This window comes from Crocodylus porosus, unplaced genomic scaffold (genome assembly GCF_001723895.1).
Source record: "Crocodylus porosus isolate Cpor-Errol unplaced genomic scaffold, CroPor_comp1, whole genome shotgun sequence".
Classification (NCBI taxonomy): domain Eukaryota; kingdom Metazoa; phylum Chordata; order Crocodylia; family Crocodylidae; genus Crocodylus; species Crocodylus porosus.
The window spans coordinates 36,042,217-36,068,724 of record NW_017728931.1 but is presented as its reverse complement, the minus strand read 5'-3'; the positions used below and the strand labels follow the sequence as shown (position 1 = coordinate 36,068,724).

General features: G+C 42.0%; 1 protein-coding gene across 3 annotated transcripts in view; it reads right to left on the bottom strand.

Annotated features, from left to right (window-relative positions):
• The window catches only part of KDM5A (lysine demethylase 5A), an 83,785-nt gene that overhangs the window by 7,402 nt on the left and 49,875 nt on the right, over window positions 1-26,508 (bottom strand). For 2 of the 3 annotated variants that reach the window (XM_019544583.1, XM_019544586.1), the window contains 14 exons: window positions 25,410-25,604; window positions 25,117-25,298; window positions 24,737-24,861; window positions 24,289-24,439; window positions 17,514-17,631; window positions 16,667-17,022; window positions 16,007-16,145; window positions 14,834-15,013; window positions 13,004-13,165; window positions 10,728-11,279; window positions 9,881-10,024; window positions 6,082-6,241; window positions 5,583-5,803; window positions 3,041-3,451 (listed from right to left, as the gene is read on the bottom strand). In XM_019544583.1, the coding sequence (XP_019400128.1) occupies window positions 3,041-3,451; window positions 5,583-5,803; window positions 6,082-6,241; window positions 9,881-10,024; window positions 10,728-11,279; window positions 13,004-13,165; window positions 14,834-15,013; window positions 16,007-16,145; window positions 16,667-17,022; window positions 17,514-17,631; window positions 24,289-24,439; window positions 24,737-24,861; window positions 25,117-25,298; window positions 25,410-25,604 (3,096 nt within the window). The remainder of the gene's footprint in view (window positions 1-3,040; window positions 3,452-5,582; window positions 5,804-6,081; window positions 6,242-9,880; window positions 10,025-10,727; window positions 11,280-13,003; window positions 13,166-14,833; window positions 15,014-16,006; window positions 16,146-16,666; window positions 17,023-17,513; window positions 17,632-24,288; window positions 24,440-24,736; window positions 24,862-25,116; window positions 25,299-25,409; window positions 25,605-26,508) is intronic. The other variant, XM_019544584.1, reaches the window with a different exon arrangement.

The following is a 26,508-nucleotide window of genomic DNA, read 5'->3' as shown; positions in this document are numbered from 1 at the left end:
GCTCCTGTTGGCTCTGCCTCAACTGGAATCCCTACACATACACTGCTTAAAGCAAGCCTATCCTATGACTACTACAGGAGAATTTTTTTTCTTCATGGGTCCAGAATGCTGCTGCTAGACAAGATACGAAGCAGAACAGCAAGGGAACTTCAGATAGAAGAATACTACTTCGATTCTCTCAGTTCCCTCCACTTCCTGTGCATATCATGTCCATCCCCAAATTGCTCTTTATTCAAGAAACCCTATGGTCTTGCTTTACCCAAACTCACTCAACCACCTGCTCACACTGTGGACTTTCTGATCTCCCCCAAAATTCTAAAAGATGAGCTCACTCACTCCTGCTACCTTATTTAGCCGATTTTCTTCCCTGCTTCCTCTCAGCTACCAAGCTAATTCCTCTGCAGTTTTAATTTTCATTCTCTTTTTAACATATGTGTTTACATCCCAGCACATCTATAAAAAAGCAGAGAGCACAAAAATAGAGGAAATTAAATGCTGGTAAACCCCTTCAAGAGCACTGAACTGAATTCCACAACAAACTCTTCAACTTCAGTGGCTCCCTGAAAGTTTCAGCACCTCACTCAAACCCAGAAGCTCTTAGTCAATGAAATATTAAACTAAATACTGACCCACTACAGAGATTAACACTTGGAAGGTTATTTTTGTAACCATAAAGACTAAAAAAAATGACAAGTGAAAGGTTGGATTTTTCAATCAATCTCTAGCAAAAGGTAAATTCTGAAACTACAGAAAACAAAAGGGACCCAATTACTGCATCTGGTTGCATATGAACTTAGTTTCAAAAACCTCTGTCCACCCAGGAGTCCAGAAAGCAACAAATGGCCAATGGGCTTATTGAAGAAGTTACAAGGAAAAGAAAAACCCTTAACTATGAAATGAACTTGCCATAGAACAAAAGTGGCAGAAAAAGTTAGCAAAGCAGCTTTCAAAATTTCAAAGGCATCAGAAGATTCCTAACATTTTCTGAGTACGCACATTTAAATTGAACAAGATAGATAAAAGTTGGGATATGAAGGGTAAATAATACTACCTTTTATAGCATTGTATTGATCAAAGCCATTATTACTGAAACTTCACTTTTATCTTATAAGAAGAGAAATAACTGACTATACATTGGAAACTAAATTAAGATGCAATATAAAGCAAAGCAATGAAAAAATCCAGGGGCCACAGTCAGCTGAAGACTGTACTTTACAGTGAAACTGTTTTTGCATATGCTAAGAGACATTAATGCCTCCAGCTTCAGCTATTACATTCCTGTCTGTCTCATTTTCTATCCATAGGGCAAGAATGTTTTTAAAAGTTTTATTACGTGGGCATACTGAAGCATATGGCAAACACAGCTTTAAGGAGAGTTATGATGGATTCTACATGTAACATCAAGCATTTCCTAAAATTCTTACAAATTAGTCTATTTTAATAAACAAGCCCCTTACAAAGAGGTGAACTCAGACATTTTCTCTACCTAGGAAGCGCAGCATTTTCAGTACATAGCACATTTTATGGAATGTACTAAACACTGCAGTATCATTTATAAAGTAGATGGAAGACTGATTAGATCATCCAGTCTACAAATCCACCAATGAATGGAGAATGCTCTCAATGGCACGGTGCCAGGTTTTGCTATCTCTAGTTCTTACAGGTTCTCAACAGTGAGTTTTCTTTCAGTTCTACCAAAACAAAAATGACACAACCCAATCTCCCCAAATCAGGAGAATCTTCCTGAAATCTATGAAACTATTTGGAGATACTACCCAGACCGCCACGTTCATACATAGCTTAAAACTTCAACTGCAGCTATTAAGGGTTTTTTCACCTATAAAAAAAAACTTTAATTAATAGATAAATACATAAATAAATGAAAACTGAAAGAGGCTGATCTCCCCGAGTTACTTTAAGCTAAAAGCAGCTGCCAAGGCCACAAATGACCTCTGAAGGTGGATGAGATTTTTTTTTTTTTTGGTCGTAATCGGATCAATTCTAAAACCACTGCAGATTTACCTCCCACAAGAAAAGTGGGGCACTGCAGCCTGTGGCTTTGCTCAACCTGCAGCCTCACAGCTCACTGGCTTTATTATACAAGAGCTTTGGAAGATTAATTTCCATTTATAAGCACTGTACATCCAGCTTAGACTTCTGCTCAGAAACACACTCAAAACAGGGAACAGGGAAAAAAAAGAATTAACCACTCTGAGGTTCATCAGCATCTTTTCCTAATGCCAGCAACAAAGAATTTGGAAGAGGGCTTGAACGGGGTGTAACTTTGCAATTTAAAAAGAAAAAATATTCCCAGATTTTACATCCCTAGTAGCTCCTCCCTCTCACCTCCTGCTCAGACTGAAGTGCTTAGAGCAGTGATTATGAACGAGGATGCTGGGGCACCCTGAGGTGCTGCCAGATTCTTTAGGTGCCCCGAAGTGTGAGAAGACAGCAAGATATGAAGAGATAAGCGGGTATTTAAGTAGATAAACATAGGTTCAGGCTTGCCCCTGCCTGGATGTCTCCCCACCCTCACTGCCTAACCACACTCCAAAGTGGTATGCACCATAATATATAGTTTTTGAAAATACTGTAGCTACTAAATTCACAAAAATTACAGAGGGGTGTCTTGAACCCAATAAGGGATGCCCTGAGCCTAAAAAGTTTGAGCAACACCGGCTTAGAGAAAGACAGGGTTAAAGTTGATCAATATACAGTTATACCAACGTTCAGATTCCAATTGTTATGGCTCAGAACAGCAAAGCTGCATTCTACAGAGTACAAGGGTTAGAGGGAGCCCCAAGAATCATCTAGTCTAAGCCTCTGTATAAATGCAGGACCCACTGTCCAGAAACCATCCCAAGACAGATGCCTATCGTCTAATGTGGATCAAGCAGTATTATCATACATCTACCTGTCATTACTAACGCATCTAATATATTAACCACCCAATTCACTTTTGTTCAAAACTGGCTAACCTCCCAGACAAACCTTAGAGGGATTTTCATTATTTCCCCCAATCATTTATGCTAGAACTCACCTTGTCCTTGCAGGGTCTTTGGCAGTTCTGGGCAGCGCACACAGCGTTCTCATCATCAGACTCTTCAGCTCCTGACCAGTCATATTTAGAAGGAATATCTAGTACCTTCTTCTCTCTCTTCTTCTCTGTGCTCTCCTTTACTAGCTCTACTTTTGCTGCAGCTGCCTTCTCTCTTTTTTTCTTCCGCTCCTCTTCCTTGGCTAGTTTCTTTGCCAACTTGTTCAACTCCTTTGTCTTGTCCATGGTTAATTTTAGTTTCTTCTTTTTGGGCTTCTCCAGTTTCTTCAACTCTTTAGATTTCTGCTTCACTTCTCCAAAGAACTGTTCTGCCTTTTCCAGCTTTCGTTTTCGTTTCCTCTCAGAAGAATCTCTCCCTCTCATTTTTAATGGCTTCTCATCCAGGCTGTCATCCTTCACAAAAAAGATGACAAGAAATTTTAAAACTGAGGATTCTACATGCTACATTTTCATTATCTACTTAAGACATCTTCCAATCACAACTGTACCCACTCTATCTAAAGAGAAAGGACACTGCCTGTCAAAAAAAGTGGACTGGCAAGCCCTAATTTAAAAAGATGCTCATCTATAGCATTCAACAAACCAGTGTAAGGAAATAATTGAAGTTAACTGGATAAGAAGAAGAAAGTGTTAAAAGTCAACATTGCCCTATGGAAAACAAAGATCATAAGGTTCTGGATAAGCTGTAGATACGATTCCCTTCTTTTATTCACTACTATAACAGCTATTTGTAGGAAGACGAATGATTTAGTATTTAAATGTTAATCTGTTACTGCTTATTACTTATCTCAAATTATTCTTGTTTGCAATAATTGCTTTGATTGGAAAATAAAAGTATCAACTGGTGAATTATGAAAAACAAAGGTCCTCTCTCTCAAGAATGTCCCATGTGCTCAAAAATGAGGGGAACAAGAAATGCTGATGTGTGATCAGAATGGTTTATACATTGAGAAACACTGTGTTCGGTACTATTTAAAAAACCCACCACCATAACTACAACTTAAAACAAATAAGATGTCAGGGCAGTTAACATTCAGAGCATCAAACCCTACCTATTTATACTCCAAGGCTTCATAAGTAAATAATGACCTTTGAACAAGCACAAGAACCTTGCAACTGCAGTCAAACTATGCACTAAACTTTAATGACATTAGAGATTGAATGCATGCTTCAAACCAATGGAGCAAGATACAGCACTCTGATTTATAGTGCAGTTACTCAGCCTAACAAATTCACTAGGAGATTCTGTTCAATTAAAAAAAAACCAAAAAAACTAACCTAAATATTTTTCATTTAAAGTAAGCAATTTGGTCAAACAAGCCTTCAAAATAGTTATGCTAAAACTCACTTGGTATAAAGCACTTTACTTGCAAGATCCGTATAACAAATTTGCTAGCACTCATGCTACTTTTCCCCAAAGCATTTCCATAAGAAAACAATTCAGTTAAAAGAATGTTAATGATACAAAACAAAGTACTCGAATCAGAAACAGACAAATTTATGATTGCATACACAACCCTAATCCTGCCCTTTGGTGCATATGTTTTATGTATGTATGTATAATTTTAACTAAAACATTTTCTGCAAGGTTCATGACTTATTAATTGTACAGTATGGATGATCAAAATACCTTTCTTCCTATTCAAACTGCTTGGTGTTCCTATTCCTCATTTGCTGCATACTCCCAAAATGGACTCCTCGCCTATAACTTTACTGTGATGTTCATTAATTGTCTTAGGTATTCATTTTATACTCAATAACTATGCAAGATAAGAAATTGCTGCTATTCCCATTTAACAGATGCAGAAGTCTAAGTGCCTGAGGTCACTTAGAAGCTTAAGTTTTCTGGGTTCCAGTCCAGTTCTTTCAACCATGAGAGTTTGCCATGAGAGCAAGCATGTAGGTCATTCATACACACTATGTAACTTTGCAGCAAACGAGACACAGGTACTCTGAACAGAACCTCTTTCTCTATTAAGTATGTGAGGTGAATGAGGTAAGGATCATAACTGTCTTTTTATGATGAAATAACAGTAAAAGTCCTGTAATATATACAGCAGAAGGGAGCAAGAATTTAAGTTGCACTGGCAACTTCAACTGCTCTTTCTCTTGTTTATTCCTAAATTATATTTGTATTCAAAAGCAGTGTTTGTGTGCAGTAAGGATTGGTTTTTATTTTGAAACCATTTTTACTTCTAATGTGTTTTTATTCCAAGCAAAAAATGTTATTGCTATATAGCATATAGAAGAAAACAGTGTTTGTAGAGTGATCTATCCACCAAACCCATCTCACAAAGGAATGGCAAGCTGAACAAGAATGATGGAACTGCACACAGGAGAGAAACACAGCAGTGAGAGGGCAAATATTTTTGTACTGGAGGCATCTTTAGCCAAGTCAGACTGAACATCAAGGGAACAAGCTCTTCTTAAGAACCACCCAAAATTCCATCTTTTTAAAAAATGGAAATTAAAACACATTGATCCAATTTCCTCCTATACTAAAATTTTGTCTGCCTTTGTGTACCTCCATGACATGAAGGAATCTGTCCTCTGAAGGTGGATGCGTGGCCTGTAAAATCCGCCAGATGTGCTGGGTCTCATCCAGCGATACCTCTAGGAGATCTCCTACCATCATCAGATCCTCTAATTGGGACTTAGCTCCAGGTGACAACTCCAGTACAGGGGGTTCCAAACTGCGAGGTACCAGAGGGCTCTTCCGGGGCTGCTTTCTTGGGGTGCTAGAACCTTTCAAAACAGAAGGCAAATCACATAGAACAAAAAAGAAGACACCAGAAACAGGAAAACCATGTGTTACTTCCCAGCAACGCTCTAAGACAGAGATGCCCAAAAGAGAAAATATGGGCGCTGATACAGTTAATGGGCAAAGTGTTAATAGAATATTGATGTATGGTGCTTTATGCAATGAATACCATCTTCTCCATGTGTAGACATTGTATTCCCAGAACCTAGTACAGATGGCAAGCATTTCTCAGTCACCTCCCAGTGCAAAGAAAAGGAAATACCTTGTGAACAGCTTTTAGAAGCAGATGAATATGCATGTTCAGCACAGAAAGAGGGAGCCGTCCACATGTGTGTCACCACTTCCTCTGACTTGATGGGGATCTCCTCATCACAGAAGAGGTTAGGTTCCAGGCTGCTGGAAGATTTCACACTGACATTGTCCTGAAAAAGGCAAAGCAAGAAAATAAATTCCAGCTTTAATAATCTTTATGTACTTAAGTATCTACCTCTATGAAGCAGATCTTCGTGGAAAATGATCAAAAGCACACTACTTCCAAGAACCTGCTCAGAAGTGACCTGCCAAGGAAACTAACACCACCAGCACATGGTGCTATTAACATAAGTATCGGGATAGTGACAGCAGCTATACAAAAAGTCAAAATGTTTGCTTAAAACTGTATTTGCTAGCATGTCACATGCCCTGAAAAGACACACGCATTGTTTTTGGAAAGCAGAATGTACACAAAAAGATTTTTCCACAGTCACGGCTGATGGTGTGACAGAACGTGTCCTGGAAACACAGAACGCCCAGTACGTGTGACATCCCAGGATACAGTTTGGGTGAGGCAGCAGGGGGCTTCCTGCTGTAGTAGGACAGAAACAAGGCTAGGCCCCAAACCCATATGCTAGCAAGACTTACTTATTTATTGTAAATAGTTCTTTACTCAAGTGCCCATAAAGAATCAAGTGTTGTTTCCAGGCCACAAGCCTCATCAAGGTATTACTGCATGAAGTGGCTTACTTTCCCTGAGCTAGCTCAGCTGCTTCTTCAGGTACCAGCTATGGCACTCAGCTCAGCACTGTGCTCAACTACTACAAATTCCTTAGCAGCTGTGAGAAAGTCAACCCAGGGCACTGTTCCTCCTACTTGCTGGGGCCAGAGATAAGAGGGAGCCATCTTGGCAGCCACTAGAACACAGCATCTACGCTTCTATTCCAGCAAAGGAGAAAAAAAATCAGCTTCCCTGCTTAAACTATGCACCCCAATATTGGAGGACTGATAATGGAGGAGAGGGGGCACAGAGGAAGGTATGCATAGTATGTGAGTAAATGCAGTACTACTCTCAACTGATGTGGAAGAAATCTAAGTCCCCACCTGTGAACTTCACAGGTCAAATGAAAGCCACTCCCTGGAGATCCCTGCTTTAGATGCCTAGGGTTTGTGGATTATGTACATTCCTCGCTACAGAAGAATTCTGATTTACAGTATGCCACTGCCAATGCCTCTCAAACTTAGCATTTGTCTATGGCTAGAGAGAAATTCATTAGAACACAAAGCCCCCAGGCCCAGCCATTTTGTTAAACCTGAAATACCATAAAAATTTCTTGTCACCAGTCCCAAGACTTTGAAAAACAGGCCACATCTAAAGTAGCCACATTATAACTATTAGTGTGAAACCAAAGAACTTGTATTCTCAGTTGACACCTTATGTATATTCTGATGCTAGAAATTAAACAATGAATTACTGAACTTTCGCTGTTCAGGCTTTTAAAATTGAAAATCTATTTCATGACTTCAAGTAATGTGAAGAAATTGAAGTGACACAAGTAACGAACCAGCTGCTGAACTCAGACTCTACATCAGTTTGAAATTATACCTCTCCCAAGTGGACAGGGTTCAGAAAGAATAAGTAAGGGAAGCTCATAACAACATAACAAATCTACTAATATTTGTTTAATAGCTGTAAACATTCAAGGATGCAAGCGAACAAGCCAAATGACATGGGATGAAATTAAGAAAATATACAATCAATAAGCCAAGTAAAAATTTAATGGTCAGAAAGTTTATCTGGTTATTAGTGATAGCTCCAATATCTGGGGCATACAAAACAGGTTACAGGACTAGTAATTAAGCAGTTTTGATAGCAAGAGAAACTAGAAAAGTAGGGTATGATAAAACAAACCTTTCTAGGTCAATTTGCATAATTCTATACAGTCAAAAGTTCCAGAATCCTAAGACTCAATAACCAAACTGAAATCCTGTGACTGCAGAATGTTTTATTTTTCAGAATTCAAGTTGTACTCCTGCAAAATCCTCAAAGCTTGACAGGCAATTCCACTCTTCTGAGCACACAACTTGATACTCCACATCTCTTGCAGAAAAATCTTCTTATGAATAGTTCATTCTAGTGTATAGGGCAGTTTGGAAATATTTGGATATTTTTAATGACAGTTTAAAACTCCACACTAATTCCAACCTCCGATTAGCAGCACGCCTTTGTCTACACTTCATATGAGATTATAAAATTATTACACTAATATTTTTAGCTGCTACCAGTAATTAGAGAGTCAAATATTAAGAGGGTGAAAAATCTGAAAATACTTAAAGTAACTTAAATGCTTAAAATTAAAGGCTGCTTACAGATCTTAAAAAAAGTGCTTTAAGTCAAACTCAGTGCACTCCTGCACCAAGGCCAGTGCATGACCAAAAAAAGCATCGTGTTAGTTGGACGTGGCTCACCCAACGTCTGTGTAGACTCAGTGCCTGAGGCTTTTTTGGCATTTTTATCTAATGGCTGACTGAATCACCTTTAGATGAAAAAGGCCCTGCTGAAGCACTCAATCTATACAGATGCTGCGGAGCTGGGCTGAACTAACGTATTGCTTCCTCCAGTAAAGCATGGGTTTTTGTTTGTTTGTTTTTCTAACATCTAAGCAACCAAAATGCATTAAGATAAAAAAAATTAAAAATTAAAAGGACCTATTAGAAAATAGATAGGACTTACCTTAAAGCAAAGTTCAAATCAGAAGATTTATTACCATTTTAAAAGTAGCCTCTAGTGTCTAATGGGCCTTATTTTTCTCACCTCTAATGTGTCTCATGGAAGAAATACAATGCTGCATCCCTAAGGTGGCCAGCCACACCAAGAAACCATTGTTACACATGTGGTAAGTGTAGAGACGAAAAGTAAAGTGACGTCTCAGAACCGTTTTAAAAATGTACTCTAATAGTCTCATTAAAACCATGCAGTCGTCTTTATAGATTTGCATTTTTCTTTTGAAACATTCTTTGCTGGTAAAAATGTAAATAAATTCCAAAGCTAGTAAGAGCAGTTTTGTTTTGTTTTGATAAACAATTCCTGGAATTCAGTTAACATTTACCAGCCAGAGCTGTAATCCCAAACTTCTACACATGGTGGAAACTGAACAAGTTTTACTTCTTCCACATGCTGGACTGGGGAAGAGAACAAACAGTGAAGTGAAAAAAGAGTCAAGGTAGTAAGAAACTTCTTACAAAGCATGGAATTGTCAAAGCCTTCTTTCTGCTACACTGGAGCTTGAAAAAGGAGTTCCCTCTATCAAAACTGCAACTAGTATGTAACATCTATGAAAAAGGCCATGGAGTTATACAAAGTCTTCAGAGCAAAGAATGGGGTTCAAGTGTTGTAGTTACAATGGTCCAAGAGCACATTCTTCTCAAGTTTGCTTGTAGTCTCAAATCATGCCCGAGAAGCTTTTTTTAAAGCCCTGGAAAAATGTTTTTGTTTCCTTCCTCTAATCATAACACATTATGAAACTGTGAATGCATCCTGCTGTAACACTTAATACCCCCAATTTATGTTTAAATAATCATATACAGGCCTTATCACAGAAATAAGGCCACAAGATAGGTAGCCAAGCCTTAAGGTACAGTATATGAAAATCATTCTGGAATGGTGAGGGCAAGTTAATGTTGATAGTTGTTCCACAATAACTCCATAAATGAATATTTATTCCAAAGCATCTACAAATACAGTTATTTCACAACAGCTGGTCTATACATGGAGTTATTAAAGTTTGTTATCCATGCTGGTTACTTGCCTTTATGTCATAGCCATAAGTCTCCCTGATGTCTTCATCAGAATCTGTCTCTTCATCATCATAATCCAGGGTCTGTCGTGGAGATGAGGAAACACTCCCTATCACTCGGTTAAAAGCAGATTGTTGGAAACTAGTCAAGTGGCCCTACAAGGCAATGGAACACAAATGGAACATGCATTACGGGAGTGCAGCAAGGCTAGCTAATACAGAAAAGAACTTTTCAAAGGCTGGTGCCATCCTTTAGCCTCAGGACTGGTACCTGCTCATACACAAGTAAAGCCTGTGTAAAGCTATGACCCAAAGGTCTGGGCAGAGAATATGCGATGATATGCCCAGAAGGATCCTATATTTCTAGCCCTTTTGAGAACTCGTAGGTGGACAGCCATAGATTTATTTTCACCCAACTGTCATCACAAGATCAATGGCAACACAAGCCTCACCTTCAACATTACTATGTCATCAATGAACACTTCTGAACAATTCTGATGTGGCAGACATTTATAGAAGCTGTAGTAACTACTTGCAGTCCTCTCTGAAATTATTAACCTGGCTATGAGTCACTCTATGGGCCAATATACACAACAAACCAGACTAAGGTCAATTATGTACTTCGTACAGGTCACTGACTTTCTGCCAGAGGGTAACTAACAGATGCCTTATAAATCCCTCAGAGTGTTCTGATATCCTTTGCTTATTTACTTACACCAGTGACAGACAACTGACATAATTCTCAGTCTGCAACTGCTTCTTTCTGAGAGGCTCAAAGGCAGACAACACATTTCACATACTGATAAAATGTTGGTGGATCGCAGCAATGAGGCTAGGAGTAGGATACCCAGGTGCTTACCTGTAGGTCAGGATTAGCTGCTGCCTTCTGTAGCTCTGCACTGATTATTTTCTCCGTTTTCTCCCGTGCTGCCTGCTCCACCATACGCTGGCTGAGCACAGAAAGCTTGGCCAAAGCAGAAGACAGTTCATCAGTAGCCAGAGCCTGCCGTGCTCGGTCCTGCCAGCCCATGGCACGTTCTGTCAGGCACTGCAGTGCCTCCCCCTCTGGCAACCGTACAGGAAGCTTCTGCAGGGACACCAGCAGAGACAGGATGGTCTCAAGCCGGGGTCTTCGAGAACGCATGCAGAGTGGGCACAGGAACTTGACTTCTTTGGCCTGCCAACTGGAGCCCTTCTTTTGGGAACTGGTTTTGGGGAGTGGCACACAGCCACTGTGAAACCAATCCTTGCAGAGCTCACATTGCAGCATGAACCCACTAGCTGTTTTTCGACAGATGCAGAACTTCACTTCTTCAATACGATCCACCATGGTCATCTTAGCCAGGTTAGCTGCCCTGAGGGCATGCATGGCTTCAATCTCCTTCTGTTCCCGCTCCCTGAATATAGCCACCTGCCCAGCACAGAGAAACAAAAATAGCTGGTACCTCTATCACAACAAATGGACTCAAAAGTTTTATTAGAGAGGAAAAAAGAATGAAATTAATCAAGAATCTTCCAGGCACAAAGTCCAAAAGAAAAATGAAGTTCTAAGTTTCTCTTCAGAACCCCGGTATTCCACCACTCATGCAAAGAAAAAAATATTTTTATGGTACTATCTTTCCCAAAGTTTCCAAAACAATTTGCAAACTTAAAAAGGAACCAACCTCTACCATGGACCATTTCCAAACTCACCAAAATAAAAACCTCTCTCAGGTAAAACGCTAACCCAGAAGTTGTTGAAAATCCATTTCATAATGTCAGTTATGGATAAAATACAGAAAACAGAATGTGCCTGCTTAAGTTGAAGTTTGATTTAAAAACCCAAGTTAATTCCTATATAAAGGGAAATGGACTCTTTAATCACAACAAAAGGAAACAGATCCCAGGTTTAGGGTAAAAAATCCCCTAATGCTCTCGCACACGCACGCACGCACACATACCAACAGCAGACTCCTCCTGACACAACCTAAGAGGCATATTATACATGTCTAAATGGGGCATAGCTTCATTACACATCCAGTTAGGTGTTTCTTAGCACTTCTCATTCAAGACATGATCTAATCCACAAGGGGCCTGAGGTCTGATGGTTCACGTGCAAGGTAACGTAACTACAGACTTTCAGCACTGTGCCAGTTTCCCTCATTCCTGTAGAAAATAACTCTGGAGAATAACTATAGTCCCATTTCTTCAATTCCTGGTATCATCAATTCACTAAAGAGACCTTAACAAATTTTTCTCCATTCCCACAAGCTGGCCATTTTAAAGGAAAATAAGCACCAGCAGCAAGTGATTCAAATGATGTGTGTGTAAGGGATGGAATGGAATGGGTAAAATGCTTAATAAATGACACAGCTTTACCAGTGCTCAGGGTAGCTCAGGCTCTGGTAGCTTACATCAATAATGCAGGGACATGAATTACTCGTAAGCAGCCAAGCAGCTGTTCAGTAACAGAAAATTTGCGTACTTCTAATAAATGTTTTGCACAGGCACCCAGCAGCATCACTGTTTTGGTGTAAATTGGTCTGCTTCTTTAACAGCAATTTCTGGAGGCTGTACTAGCTGACTGCAATATATTTCAATTTGGCACACAGGACAGGTCTAATCTAATCCAGTCTTGCCCTTTTTTTTTTTTTGTGGTGCCAGGTATTTTTAAGGTATTTCCATTTATATTCATAAGTGATGGCAACATAAACATTAAACCCCTAATTAATCTTCTTTAGCCAAATACACATGGCAACACCTTCTACTATCTACTATGTGCTTCCTCCTTCTACTATCCAAACCTATTTAAAACATCCTTGGAGTGCCAAGATCAATGCTGTGTGAACTGCATATTCTGTCAGGTTATTACTGTGAAGCATTTATTTCACAGAGATTTACTTAACAGTTTTCAGTAAGACTTCCACAAACTATATTTAAGCATCTGGAATTTACAGACAATCAAGTTATGGAATCAGAAAAGGAAGGCTGGAAAGCACCTCAAAGTCATCTTGCCCAATCCCTCCTTAAGGCAAGAGCATCCCTGGCTAAACCATTCCTGTCAAATTACAAGTAGTTAGCATGCAGACAGGCTTCCCTTGAGATCAAAAACTCCTAAAATCTACGAGATGCCAGCCCCACAGCATAGCTCCTTACCACAGTTGCAGTGTCCCTAGCTTCCTCAAGCCCATCCTCCAGTTCACTCAGAGATTCCAAGTCAAGATCTTTCTCTTTTTCCTTCTCCATTAACTCTTTTACCCTTTTCCGTCTATTCTTACTGCTTCCATAAACTCCAATATCAGTCCGGGGACTCAAAACCTGTAACCGACAAGACAAGAATGTGGGTTCTCAGGACAACAACAATGTAAAGAAAAACATTCCAAACCCATACTGCTATGTTGGCTGAGGAACAGATGATAGCACATGTATCATGTATACAACCAGCCTCATTATCCTGCAAAATAAATACCTCATCCCTCTTACGACCCTGCTGTAAAACAGAGGAAAAACTGATGAACATCTTTGATACCTATAAAGTAATGGCAACATGGAAGGGAATAAACACAAAAAACTAAGACTGAAATCAGTCCCAAGTAGAATAGCTTGAAGCCCTGGAATATTAGTGTAATCAAACAGGTACTGTAGATATTTTCAACTGGATTTTGATCCCCAGGATCCTGCATAAGGCAGCCTCTAGTCTTGAACTGGGACCCGAGGCCGCACTGTGGCCAATGCTGATGAAGAGTCAGACACATGGCAGACCTGAGTCCGAAAAGCAAGGCTGCACATGTGATATGTAAAACCCTGAGGCATGGGAACTCAAGAGTATGGAGACACTCACCAGTCTGGGACTCCTAGTGCTCTGGAACATACATTTAGAAATGCATATACAGCTCAGCTGGGCTGTGCATGCAGTTTTCAAACCCAGGGCTGCTGTGTGTCCAACCCTGATACTCAGCTGAACTCTGATAATCAGACATGGAGCATGCCCAGGACCAAGGGACATAGCCACCCCAGCTGTGGAATCAGGCTAGGGGGCAGCCCCACATCCAGGTTTGGCCTGCCAGCAGCTGTATGATTGGGATTTGAGGAATTTTATACCAAATCCCAAGCACTGCACATCATGCCAGCAGAAAGCTTCAAAGAGACCGTATTAAAAAGACACAACCGCAAGCTATCCTAGGCTATCTATGCACATGTCCCAGTGTGTTCTAATTAGAACATGTTGTCCAAGCAGACTTGATTGATAGTCTGCTGGAGTGTTCCAATTAGAATGCTCCAGTGTGCCTCATCCTCACCTGTGTTTAGTGTCCCGCATTTCAAAATAGTGGTGGAGGAGCTTTAGCTAAAACTTGACAAATGGCCTTTAATTACAACATACCTGCAGCCATTTTGAAATGCAGGATGCTGAATACACATGACCCTGTGCTCTAATTTTAATTAGAGCAGCTGTCTGGGAGTCACTCTAATTAAAACACTGCCCCCCCCTCCCCCACACACAAACACACAGGAGCATATGTATAGACACCCCTAATGTTAAGGAAAGATGGCATAGTAGGAGACCAATGTGTCTTCACCAGAAGTTTTTAACAACCCTAAAAGAAAAAAACACTAGTTCTGCAAAAAGGGGAGACTGCTGAGGATGAGTATGAAAAACAAATCTTAAGCAGAGCAAGGGGACAAAATCATGTAGGGGCCTAAAATATAATATGAAAAAATTCTATAAATACACTGGCAGCAAAAGACAGACATAATACATGTAGTAACACAACCCCTTCTTCCCACAAACCAGTTTTGCCCCACCTTCCTAGCAGCAATAGCTGAAGTTCTCAGTATCCAAAAGGAGACAGAGGGCCCTGCCACCTCCCTCCCTCTTTGCAGGAGTGAACCTCACATGCCATTCTATCATAATGAAGAGGAACCCAATACAAATACCTCCATCCAAATCAGCTCCCTGGACCCAATACAAAGCTGCCTGCTGCTCACCTGTAACAGAGTGTAGCTTGAGTTCTTCTTCAAGAAAGTCCTTCCTGTGCGCTCTCTCCAGGCACGTGCTGCTGCTACCTGAGACTCCAGCTGTGGCAGTGCCTCAAGACGTACTGGTATTGGGCGGCCTTTTGCAGACAAGCTTTCCAGTTGCTCCAGATAAGCGTAATTGCTACCATTCTGGGGTAGAAGACAGTTCTCTGAGCCATGGGACTGTGAATTATAACACCATACCCTCTTTGACTAAAACAGAACTTCATAGCCTTTAAGTCTGAGTGCCACTTTGTTCTTTCTTTCTTCCCATCTCACTGATATCCAATACCTAGTTCTATATGCAATACACTTCCCATTTGCTAATGGACAATCTGTTGTGAATGGCTGTCTCAAGAAACTAGCCTGGAGATCTTTCAGCCTTCGGATTCCCAGTTCAAACAGTCAAACATAGTATTCAACTGCTGATCAGGAGCCCGGAAGAAATGAGCTGTTAGTCTCAGTCCAGTTACCAGCACGCAAGACTACACGAGGTAGTCACCATTACCAATGGTATTTCTGGTCCAGAAACTGCAAATTCACCTTTTCTCTAGAGATGACTTCCCTGGGCTAATGCCAAGCTATATCCACAGAGTACTGGAGAAGGGAAACTTGGACTATGCTTGCTCATAGTCCTGTACCTATTCCACAGACAGAGGTCCTCAGTCTATAGTGGTGTCAAATCCAACACCTTACATTATGTATACATGGTAAAAAATAAAATGAAATCCTTTCCAGCAGCTCAATTACTTAAGGACCTAGGTGCACCAAGTCTCACCACAGCTAAGCATCTGCCGATGCAGTGAGTAGAAAAAACAAACTTTGAGCCTAAATGTGTGTCTCGACAGAGTTGTTGTCAAGGTAACAGGAAAGGGGGAGAAGACCCGCAGAAATGCTGGCCTTTGTGTTCCTTAAGGGGATGCACAAAAAGAAGCGGAAAAGCCTGGAACAGAAATCCAGTGGGGAAAACAGATAGCAGCCCAGAAAGAGAAGTACAAAGGTCAAACAAAGACTGGGGTTGGCAAGTTTAGGAGTTAAAAGAAGGTTTCTGCTCTGGCTTTCCTGGGCAGTGTCTGTGAAGAGCACACATGCCTGTCTGAAAAGATGCAAGCAAGAGATTACAGTCCCTGTTGTTACCCCTACCTGAATGGCCTCCACTTTGGCTGTCCAGTCTCTAGCCCGATGCAAGGCTTCTTTCAGTGTCAGTACATTAGGCAGGTAAGCTGGGATGTTCTTTGCTTCATTCACAATGCCCTCCAGAGCCATCATGCTTTGACGTGGTCTAGAGCGAGAAAAACCTGATTCTAGCCTTCTCTCAAAGTGCTAGTCAACTGTAGCCATGATTCCAAAAGGCTGTCTGTGCAGCTGATATCACTGGACTGCAACAAAGTATACCACGACTCTATTCTCATCAGGAGGGGCCTGTTCACTGATGCCAGCAGAAGTGAGGAAACTGATGATCTACACACCATCTTAGTTAGCAGACCATGCATCAAATCTCAAATTCAGTGTTACAACCCTGAGGAAGCTGGTGCTGGTAACATACCTGGAGTAAAAAAGGGTTACAAAAATACCCATGGGACTTCTCATACCTTCCTGCTGTGGTCATTGACAACCAGAATGGAGCACCATCTCCACTTCAACTGACTGACCACCTCAGATTACTACTTTTAGGAAGTCAGGCAGCAGGAAGCTGGTGGTAATGTTCACAGACCCTACTCACTGCTACCTTTGTAAGACACAGGGCACACATTTCAAAGGAACCTCCAACTGTTACTGAATAGTTACCAAGGGAATACTTACCTTGCCTGCAGACAGACTTTGGCCTTCTCCTCCCACCTCTCAGAGACAGTTAGCAGCTCCTGCAGCTCAGCCATGGCCTTTTCTACAGCATGATGTGGTGCCAGCCCAACACCTGAGTCAATCAGCTTCTTCATCACATCCAGGGTGACCCTCAAGGGGTCTGAAAGGGTGGACCTCACCTCATCCAGCCAACGTGCCTGCTGCAGTTCTTGCTTCAGCCGCGGAAGTTCAGGAAGTTCCACATAGAGGCCAGAACCCATATCTATCAACATTTGCAGCTTGGAAGAGTCTGGGACCTCATCCATCATGGCCTCTTGAGCACGCTCATGAAACTCCTCCACATCATCCAGCAGGTTCTGAAATCATACACATCAAACATGCTCAATCAGCAACAAATGCCATGATAGATTCAAGCTGTGAACCCAAGAACGACCAGCCACATCTGGGTTCACACCTACTACACACAAGCTAATCTATTATAAACCATGAAGATTGAAAGCTGCAGGAAACAAGCCTGTACAAGATGTACTCTAGGAACATCAGCCTCCATCAGTGGGCAGGCAGGACTACGGTGCAGCTGTGACTATGGTAGCTGAGCATGACCCCAAAAAGAGCTTTGTAAACTTCCCTTGGAACATTATCTTAAAAGAGAAAGTTTATGTAAACAGATGATTCATTCTCCAGGGTGCAACATTCTTCAAGGAGGAAAGCCCATTCAGTCCACCTCCCTACCAATAAAGGACTACTCCTGGAAGCAAAAATTACCCTGCAGCTTTTATATCAAAAAGCTTCGCCAGTTCCATTTTTTATGCTTAACGAAAAAGAAAAAGAAGAGATCCAAACGCACCTTTACTTGTCGGGCTTGGCTGATAACACAGGGTAGGCTGAATAGCTGTTGAACAAATGCTTTCAGTTCTTCCATAGTCAGCTTGGTCCGAGTCCTCCCACTATCCTGGCTCAGTCTGCTACACAAGTGAAGGGACAATTGCAGACAAAATTCGAGAAAAGAGTGAGAAAGCAATCACTGGGGCAAGTTCCCAACCAATAAAACTATAAAAATACAAACAAGTTACAAAAAAAAGTCTTGTCACTTCGGCATTCTAAGAAACAGAACAGGATCATCAGACAGTTTATTCAGAGACTACAAAGCTCCAAATTATGCCTGCTTTGGGGGAAAAAAAGCCAGTAAAAATCTGTTATTTCCCTAGACACATTTTAGAGCTGCTGAAGCAACTACAGCAGAGATGGGGAATATATGGTCCATGGGCCAGATCTAAGTGATTCTATCTGGCCCATGGCAGGTCCCTTGGCCCCACCCAGTTCAGAAGCAGGGGGCAGCCCAGGCTATAAACACACATGGCTGGTCCTACCACACCCAGCCATGGAGGTGTTGCCTGGTGCAAAGCACAGCATATCCTCATGTGTAGCTCTAGGGCACACCAGGAGTTGCAGTCTGTGGGGCTGGGCAGCGTGGCAGTAGCAGCCAGACTAGGCTTCCCAGCAGCTCCCGCAGCAGCAGCTTGTTCTCACCCTCACTCTGGCTGTTGCTGCCCGTCTCCACTGCCACCGCTGGACCCAGCCCTGCTGCCCAAGCACCTACCACAGTTCTGCTCTGGGCCCCAGCCTCATGCTGTCACTGACCCCTGATCATGGCCCCACCCACAGCCCCATCGTGATCCCACTCCCTGCTCACCCACGGCCCCATCCCATCCTCTCAGCCAAACGTGCCCTGTCTGCAGGGGTCCTAAGACAGTCTCCATGGAGATCCTGCCTGCCCACTCTGTCTGGCATCCCCAGTGGTGGGTACAGGACAGACGGGGCCAGATAGGATCAACTGACACCTTCTCCCGCCCCCTCTGCCGGGCAGTGTAAACTGCCATGATTGGGGGCTGAGGCTGGGTTGGCACTCCTCTGCCCAGCCCTCAACAGCTCACCAAAACTCATTAAGTGGTCCTCAGCCCAAATAACTGCCCACCCCTGAACTACGATGTAACATTACAGAGGAAACTAATTCAAACAGCTACTGTAAACAATACTCGAGAATGCTAGATGTGGAGAAAAATTACCTTTACAGCAATTGGAACTCTTCAAGATGCACTGGTATGGGAATTGACAAAAGCATCTTAAGCACAAACCCAGAACTTTTTTTTTACCAACAGTGTCTGTTGGGGCTGGACATGCACCCTATGCCGTCTCTCTGATATCACAGGGTAAAAAAAAAAAAAAAAAAAAAAGCAGAAACAGCCCAACCTATCTCTAAGTGCCTTCCCTAAAACAGAAACTCAAAAAAGGACTCTGCACCAGCAGAGAATGAAGGTAGTTGCATGTGGTCTAATACATCTCACTGGCCTTCTTTGCCCACTTGTCCACACTAAGTCTACAGCAGGTGAATAACTAGCAGGTATCACTCAAGTAGGAGTCTCAGGAGAACAGCCCTTGAACTAGGCATTTGATACAGAAGCTGCCAGAATGGGGTAAGTTAAATGTAAATTTATTAATTAAACTTCACATATGGCTTTTTTACAAGTTTCAGAGAAACACTCCACTGAGACAAGCCAGTGATATTAAAAAGGGCCTAAACACAGTATGCCTTAAAGCAGGGGTGTCCAACCTTTTTGAATGTGGGGCTGAATCATGAACTTTTTATCACCCAGTGGGCTGGTGAGCCATATTCAAAGGCCTCACAGGAAGCAGTATCACATTACCCCCTCGAAACAGAAGTACAGTGTTTATTTTCATTTCCAGTTACAGCACCTCGGGCCTCAAAACAGCTTGGAGGGCTGCATGGTGGCCCGCGGGCCGTACATTAGACAAGCCTGCCTTAAAGCAAGAGGAAGGAGGTAGTTTATTCAAACAGAAAATTTTAACATTGTTTATCATCCATTTAGTAAGTTGCTGAGAGCGAGCTCCTTTGACTCTTTATGGAAAGCTATCAGTGTAGGTCTGGTACTTATTCACACACCACATGTCCCCCGAAAATTAGACTTCCAAAACTGGAGTTCATACCATAAGCAGAAAAGTTGATTTTATGCCCAGAATGGAAGTACCCCACTTTGATGCCTTCTCCATCCAAAGTTTAAAACCAACTACCCTGCAGCAGCAGTGGCATTTCTATTCAGGCAGTTGAGGGAGTCTATTGACTTGATGCCTCACTACTCCTCACTTCACAGGTGTTAACGACTCTCTCCTTTTTAATAGTCTTGATGTTCTATTAATTAAGCTTAACTTTCTTCTGGCAAATTTGCTGTCAGCTAGCTACATCTGGTCTCTCTCCTCCTTTTTCACAGCTCTAGAGAGGATTTTTGGGGTTTTTTTCGTGTTTCAAATCCATAGATTCACCCCTGATGACCAGTCTTCAGCGGCAGCTACAACTTTGAGTTTCTTGCTGAGGGTGAGCGAGCTGAAGAACAGACTCTGTCTCTGCTCTATGCAGCCAAGACTCTGGAACAATATTTTTTCTTCATTCCACCTTCCCAAAAATAAGACGCAGGTCTTATTTGAGGTGCATGTTATGAAAGGAAAATAGAGTGATTTACAAAGAGGCTTTGTTCTGGAAAAGAAGAATGATGGTCTTTAGAACATCCACTGCATGGAGTTTATTGTTCCCAGGAGAGACATTAGGCTTATGAAGAATAGCTTAATTGAATAAATTAATGTTTATGACAGTTCAAAACCATATTTAGTAATAATTTTAGATGTGACCCAAGTCACGGTTCAGAAAAAAGGGATGGCCAGCCCAAATGTTAATACTGCTCAGCATCTATACAATGTGATGCCTATCAAATCGTTTTAGTAGAGAGGTAATATGAACATCGGTTCAAATGGAAGATTAATCACAGCAGGTAAAGCACCACCATTCAAGATTTGGGTAGAGACCAGTCTTTAATTGTTGCAAATGTGTGAATTTAGCCTAACAAAGGATGGATAGGGAGGGAAGATTTAAACCACCCCAGATGATCATAGAATCATAGAAAATTAGGGTTAGAAGGGACATCAGGAGGTCACCTAGTCCAACTCCCTATTCAAAGCAGGACCATCCACAACTAGATCATTCCAGCCAGGGCTCTGTCAAGCTGGATCTTAAAAACATCCAAGGTTGGAGATTCCACCACCTTTGCTAGGTAACTTGTTCCAGTGCTTCACCACCCTCCTAGTGAGAAGGTTTTTCCTAATATCCAACCTAAACCTCCTCTGCTGCAACCTGAGACCACTGCTCCTTGTTCTGTCGTTTGTTACCACTGAGAACGGTCTAGCTCCATCTTCTTTGGAACCTCCTGAGTCACTAAAGGCTACTATCAAATCCCCTCTGTCTTCTCTTCTGCAGATTAAAACCCAGTTCCCCCAGCCTCTCCTCCCAAGCCCTAGCCCCTGAACCATTCTCACTGCTCTCCACTGGACTCTCTCCAACTTTTCCACCTCCTTTCTATAGTAGGGGAGGATGGGGGAACACAACATTGGACACAGTACTCCAGATGTGGCCTCACCAGTGCAGAATAGAGCATAATAATTACTTCCCCTCAATCTGCTGGCAACGCTCCTACTAATACAGCCCAGTATGCTGTTAGCCTTCTTGACAACAAGGGCACACTGCTGACTCGTATCCATCTTATTATCCACTGTAACCCTCAGGTCCTTCTCTGCAGGGCTGCTGCTTAGCCAGTCAGTCCCCAGGCTGTAGTGGTGCATAGTGGTGCACTTGTCCTTGCTGAACCTCATGAGATTTCTTTCAGCCCAGCCCTCCATTATGTCTACAATCACTCTAAATTCTAGCCCTACCCTCCACTGTTATACTATACCCCCCAGCACGATGTCATCTGTGAACTTGCTGAAGGTACAATCTATCCCATCTTCCAAATAGTTAATGAAGATATTGAACAAAACCGACACCAGAACCAATCCCTGGGGCACTTGATACTGGCTGCCAGCTAGACATTGAGCCACTGATTACTACCTGTTGAGCCCAACAATACAGCCAGCTTTCTATCTGCCTTACAGTCCATTCATCCAACCCACACTTCCTCAGCTTGCTCGCAAGAATGCTGTGGGAGAACGTATCAAAATCCTTGCTGAAGTCAAGGTATATCATGTTCACTGCTTTCCCTGCATACACAGAGACAGTCATCTCATCACAGAAAGCAATCAGGTTGGGCAGGCATGGCTTGCCCTTGGTGAATCCATGCTGACTGTTCCTAATTCCATTCTTCTCCTCCAAGTGCTTAGAAATGGATTCTTTGAGGATCTGCTCCTTTTTCCAGGGACTGAGATAAGGCTGACTGCTCTATAGTTTCCTGAATCCTCCTTTTTTCCTTTCTTAAAGAAGAGCACTATATTTGCCCTTTTCAAATAGTCTAGAACCTCCCACGATTACCACGAGTTTTCAAAAATAATAACCAGTGGCTCTGCAATCACATCAGCCAACTTCCTCAGCAACCTTGGATGCACTGCATCTGGCCCCATGGACTTGCACACGTCCAGCTTTTCTAAACAGTCTCTAACCTGTTCTTTCACCACTGAGGGCTTTCATGTTCTCCCCAGACTGTGCTGCCTGGTACAGTAGTCTGGGAGCTGACCTTGCCTGTGAAGATCAAGGTAAAAAAGGCTTTGAGAATATTAGACGTTTCCTTATAACCTGTCACTAGGTTGCTTTCCCCATTCAGTAAAGGACCCACATTTTCCCTGATCTTCCTCTTGTTGCTAACATACTTGTAGAAACCCTTCTTCTTGCCCTCCATGTCCCTTGCTAGCTGCAACTCCAGTTGTGCTCTGGCCTTCCTGACTTCATCCCTGCATGACCGAGCAATACCTTATACTCCTCCCAAAGTATCTATCCAAGCTTCCACTTCTTGTAAACTTCCTTTTTGTGTTTAAGCTCACCAAAGAGATCTCTACTAAGCCAAGCTGGTCACCTGCCCCATCTGCTATTCTTCCTGCACACTGGGATGGTTTGTTCTTGCACCCTCAGTAAGGTTTCTTTAAAATACAAGCAGCTCTCCTTGACTTTTCCCCCCTCAGACCAGCGTCCCAGGGGATCCTCCCCATCAGCTCCCTGAGGGAGTCAAAGTCTGCTTTTCTGAAGTCCAGGTGTATAGCCAAAGTTGAATACAAGTCCCCAGTGCTTCCAAGGCAAATTTCAAACTAGATGCTTGAAACAGAAAAATCCAAAGGCTGGATACAAATCTGAACAGAATGCAAGGAGGAATGTTAAATGGTACCATAAAAGCAGAGACCAAGGAATGAAGCCAACTTCTTGAAAACCACTTTCAGAAAAGGCACAGATCTCCTCAGGGAGAAAAGGATGTGGCAGATTAAAACATTCTTCTAACACAGCCAGTGCTTAAGGTATAGATACAGGAGGGGCCTCAGATTGGACAGTATGAGTGGTAGTTACTAGAACTACAAAGGATAGCAGAGAAATGTTTACCTCTGGTAAATGGCAAAAGTTCTGGAAACTACAATCTAAGAAGGAGAGATACTACAATAAAAACTTATATTCCAGGAAAACAGTAACATCTATGGAAGCTGTAAAAGTAATGTCAGTGGTCCACGGAGGTGTAACAAACAGAAACAGCATATGATCAATAATACTGCTAGTAGAGTTCCAGCAGACATCCTTGTAAAAATGCAGTACTGATGAGAATTGAACAGAGGAGTGATGTGGATCAAGAAGTGTAGAACACAGAGTACAACTAATATGGAAGATAATTTCCAATCCCTGAAGACTGATGGTACCAATGATGTTTCAAGGAAGTTTGATAAGGAACTCTTGGCCTTCTCTGTCAATGTTTAGACACAAACCATGCCAAGGACCATCTGGAAAATAGTATTCTTTCTTGGCTCAGGCTGTAGGATCAAACTCACATAAGGAGGGATGATCAGAAGGTTGAGAGTGCTTGAAGCAACACAAGGTCTCAAGAGCCAGAAGATCTTATTTCCTAGAGTGGTACTTGATAAAACTCGTTTCGACACAGAGAGAGACTAGTCCCGAGAGTAAGACATTTCACATAGACCTTTGTATTTAAAATAATTTAAAACAGGCATCACTAGATGTCTCTGCACAAAAGAAAAGGAATTACAAATACCATATGGTCAGGCGCATCAGCAGCAAATATAACAGTCTTTCAGGCAGGGTAGATTTTAAAATACTGTTGGCTCTACTCATTTAAAAGATTTAACAAAACAAAACAAAACCAAAAAAACCCGCCTGAAACATTATGCAGAGAAAAAACTACATTACATTAATATTTAGGTTCCAAAGTCAAACACGTACAAATTAAATGTCAGACTGCTTATGTAATCATAATTTGGTGTCTTTGCCTGAATGCATAGTGGCAGTCTAATTTCAAGATCATGTTCTCTCCACAGGATAGACACACAAGAAAAAGACTTCAGCCTGTATGGAGAACTAAACATTTGTTGTTTCTTAATTGAAACACTTGATTTTACAACCCAAGCAACAGTTTTTTAAATGTTTCATTTCGTATATTTAAGCTGTTACTCACTGCCATTGTGTGCTTAGTCCACAATGCTTAAAGTTTCATTAGTGTATTAAACTTCACTTTTAACTATTTTTACCTTTACAAAACAATATTTTAACTTTTACAAAACTGAAAACTCAACCTTACCTGTGTTTTTGTTTTTTGCTTAGAAGTAGCTGAGCCACCGAAGCACAGGTCTCTGCCTCTTTCACAGCATCTCTGAGCCTACGGAAGAGATCATTCTCTGGATACTTCCTGTCTTCAGCATCTTCCAACATCACTCTCAGCTCAATCACGTCTGCAATAATAAAATATAAATAAATAGTCCATACATGGAAAAAAATCCTTTAAAACTGCTTACTAGTCCTCAGACAAGTTCCTAATACGCTTGAAAAGAAATGAACAACAATGTAGTATACCGATCTAGCATTACAGTTACTTTAGATTCCCTGACCTTCATCAAGAACATCCCTCATCTCATATGCTTAAAATACCAACCTTAACCCACTCCAGTATCATTCTCACTACACAAGTGGCCTAAACGAAGGCTGGGATTCCCTACGCAAATACCTACAATGAACAATAGAAGTCTGACCTTTCTTGTGGTTGAGGTTGGCAGACAGAGCCTCTGTAACTCTACTGACCCAGGTATCATAGGACTGTGCTCTAACTTTTACTCCATACAGCAAAGAAGGAAGGTCCTCTAATGGGTAACGGTACCTGGAAATAGAAGGAAAAAATATGTGAGTGTTATAAGTTCATATAAGACAAGGGAAACTGTTTTTTTCAGAATCCACCACGTGAGGTTTATAAGAAAAAATCCCTGCATCAACCCAGACTTTTCTGTTTCAGGGGCAAAAATAGGACATGAGATGACTAAAGATATTGTTTTTGGCTCGGACAATAGCTGTATTTAGCTACTGGCCTTCATACAACAATTTAGACATGGTACGGGAGAGATGAAGACTTACAAACCTTAGACATTTCTTCTGCATAGGACAGGGACACAAGTCTGTGGGATGGTACAGGCACACAAGCCTCTCAGGATTACAAGAGCAAGTAAGAGCGGAAAGGAAGCATGTAGTTCTGCAGGCTGTACACTGACGTTCGTCATCTGGAACCAGTTCAAATACCTCCTCTTCTGACATCAACACTCCCTAACAAAAAAGTGACACTTGGTAACAACAAGCAAACTGCCTTTCACAAAACTCGTATAAAATCCAAATCACATAAATAGGATGAAAGGAAGGAGTATTTATGGTATTCACCATCTGTACAACAGATTCCCTCAGGCGTGTCTCTTCCTCTATCAACAAAGTCATTTCTTTGCAAACCATGGCAGCAAGTCCCACATCCAAACACTCTGGATCCGCTGCCATCTTGAAGATCAGCTCCTCATGGGAGAAAACGCAGTGACGCCTTAGCCGCCGATAATGGTTCACACACTGACGCCCAATGGGAAGCTAGAAAAGGATGAGAACCACCTAGGTCAAGAGATGGCAACCTAACAGAGGGCAAGAAGTTGGTCAGATTTACACCTGTGGTGTTCAAGGCTGGCAGAAGCTTCTGAGGACTTGGGTGGGCGGAAAGCAGGCTAGGTCTGACTGGGCAGTAAAGAATCCAGGGGAGCTCCAAGATGGTAGTAGGGTCTCAGAAAGAAAGATACCTGATCAGAAATCTTTAAGTCCCACCTAAGCAACCAATCAGCCCATAGAGCTATTTTAAATCAGGACAACAGGTCAATCCCATTCACAGGGATTTCCAGAATTTGCGCCACAAGTACACAGCACGGCATCTTCTTTCATCTTGGAGTTTCCGCTGCACATTCCCCTACCACCAATTGGCAGAGGGGTCGTGCTCACCACTTGTGCCTGATGGCTGGGAGGCGAAAACTGTTGTGGTAAGGTCCCTCCGCCAATCGGTGGTGGTGGGGCATGCAGGGGAAACTCCAAAATTAAAGAAGCTGCTGCACTATGCACTTCCAGTATGAATTTCAGAGATCCCTACCCATTCATTCCTACAGGGGGTTGACCTGTTGCCCAACCCTCCTAAGGATCAAATTGTGTTAATCCGGCCACCTGTTAGTGAAAGACTGCCAACCCCCAACTTACGTCACTGGAGCGGGGGTGGGGGGTGGGTGTAAGCACTGCAAAAAGCTGTTTCCTACTTTACTTCCCTTAACAAGAGGTAGGGAAAAGGTGATACTCAAAAATACATCCTAAAGAACAGTGCCAGCAGGAAGATAGTTGACTATAGTAGTCATAATGGTACCACAATAATCAAACGGCAGGTTTCCAGAGTCCAGAGGAAGCTATACATCTTTTTAATAAATACATAAGAATTGGCCAGTGGATTCCTGGAGTTAAG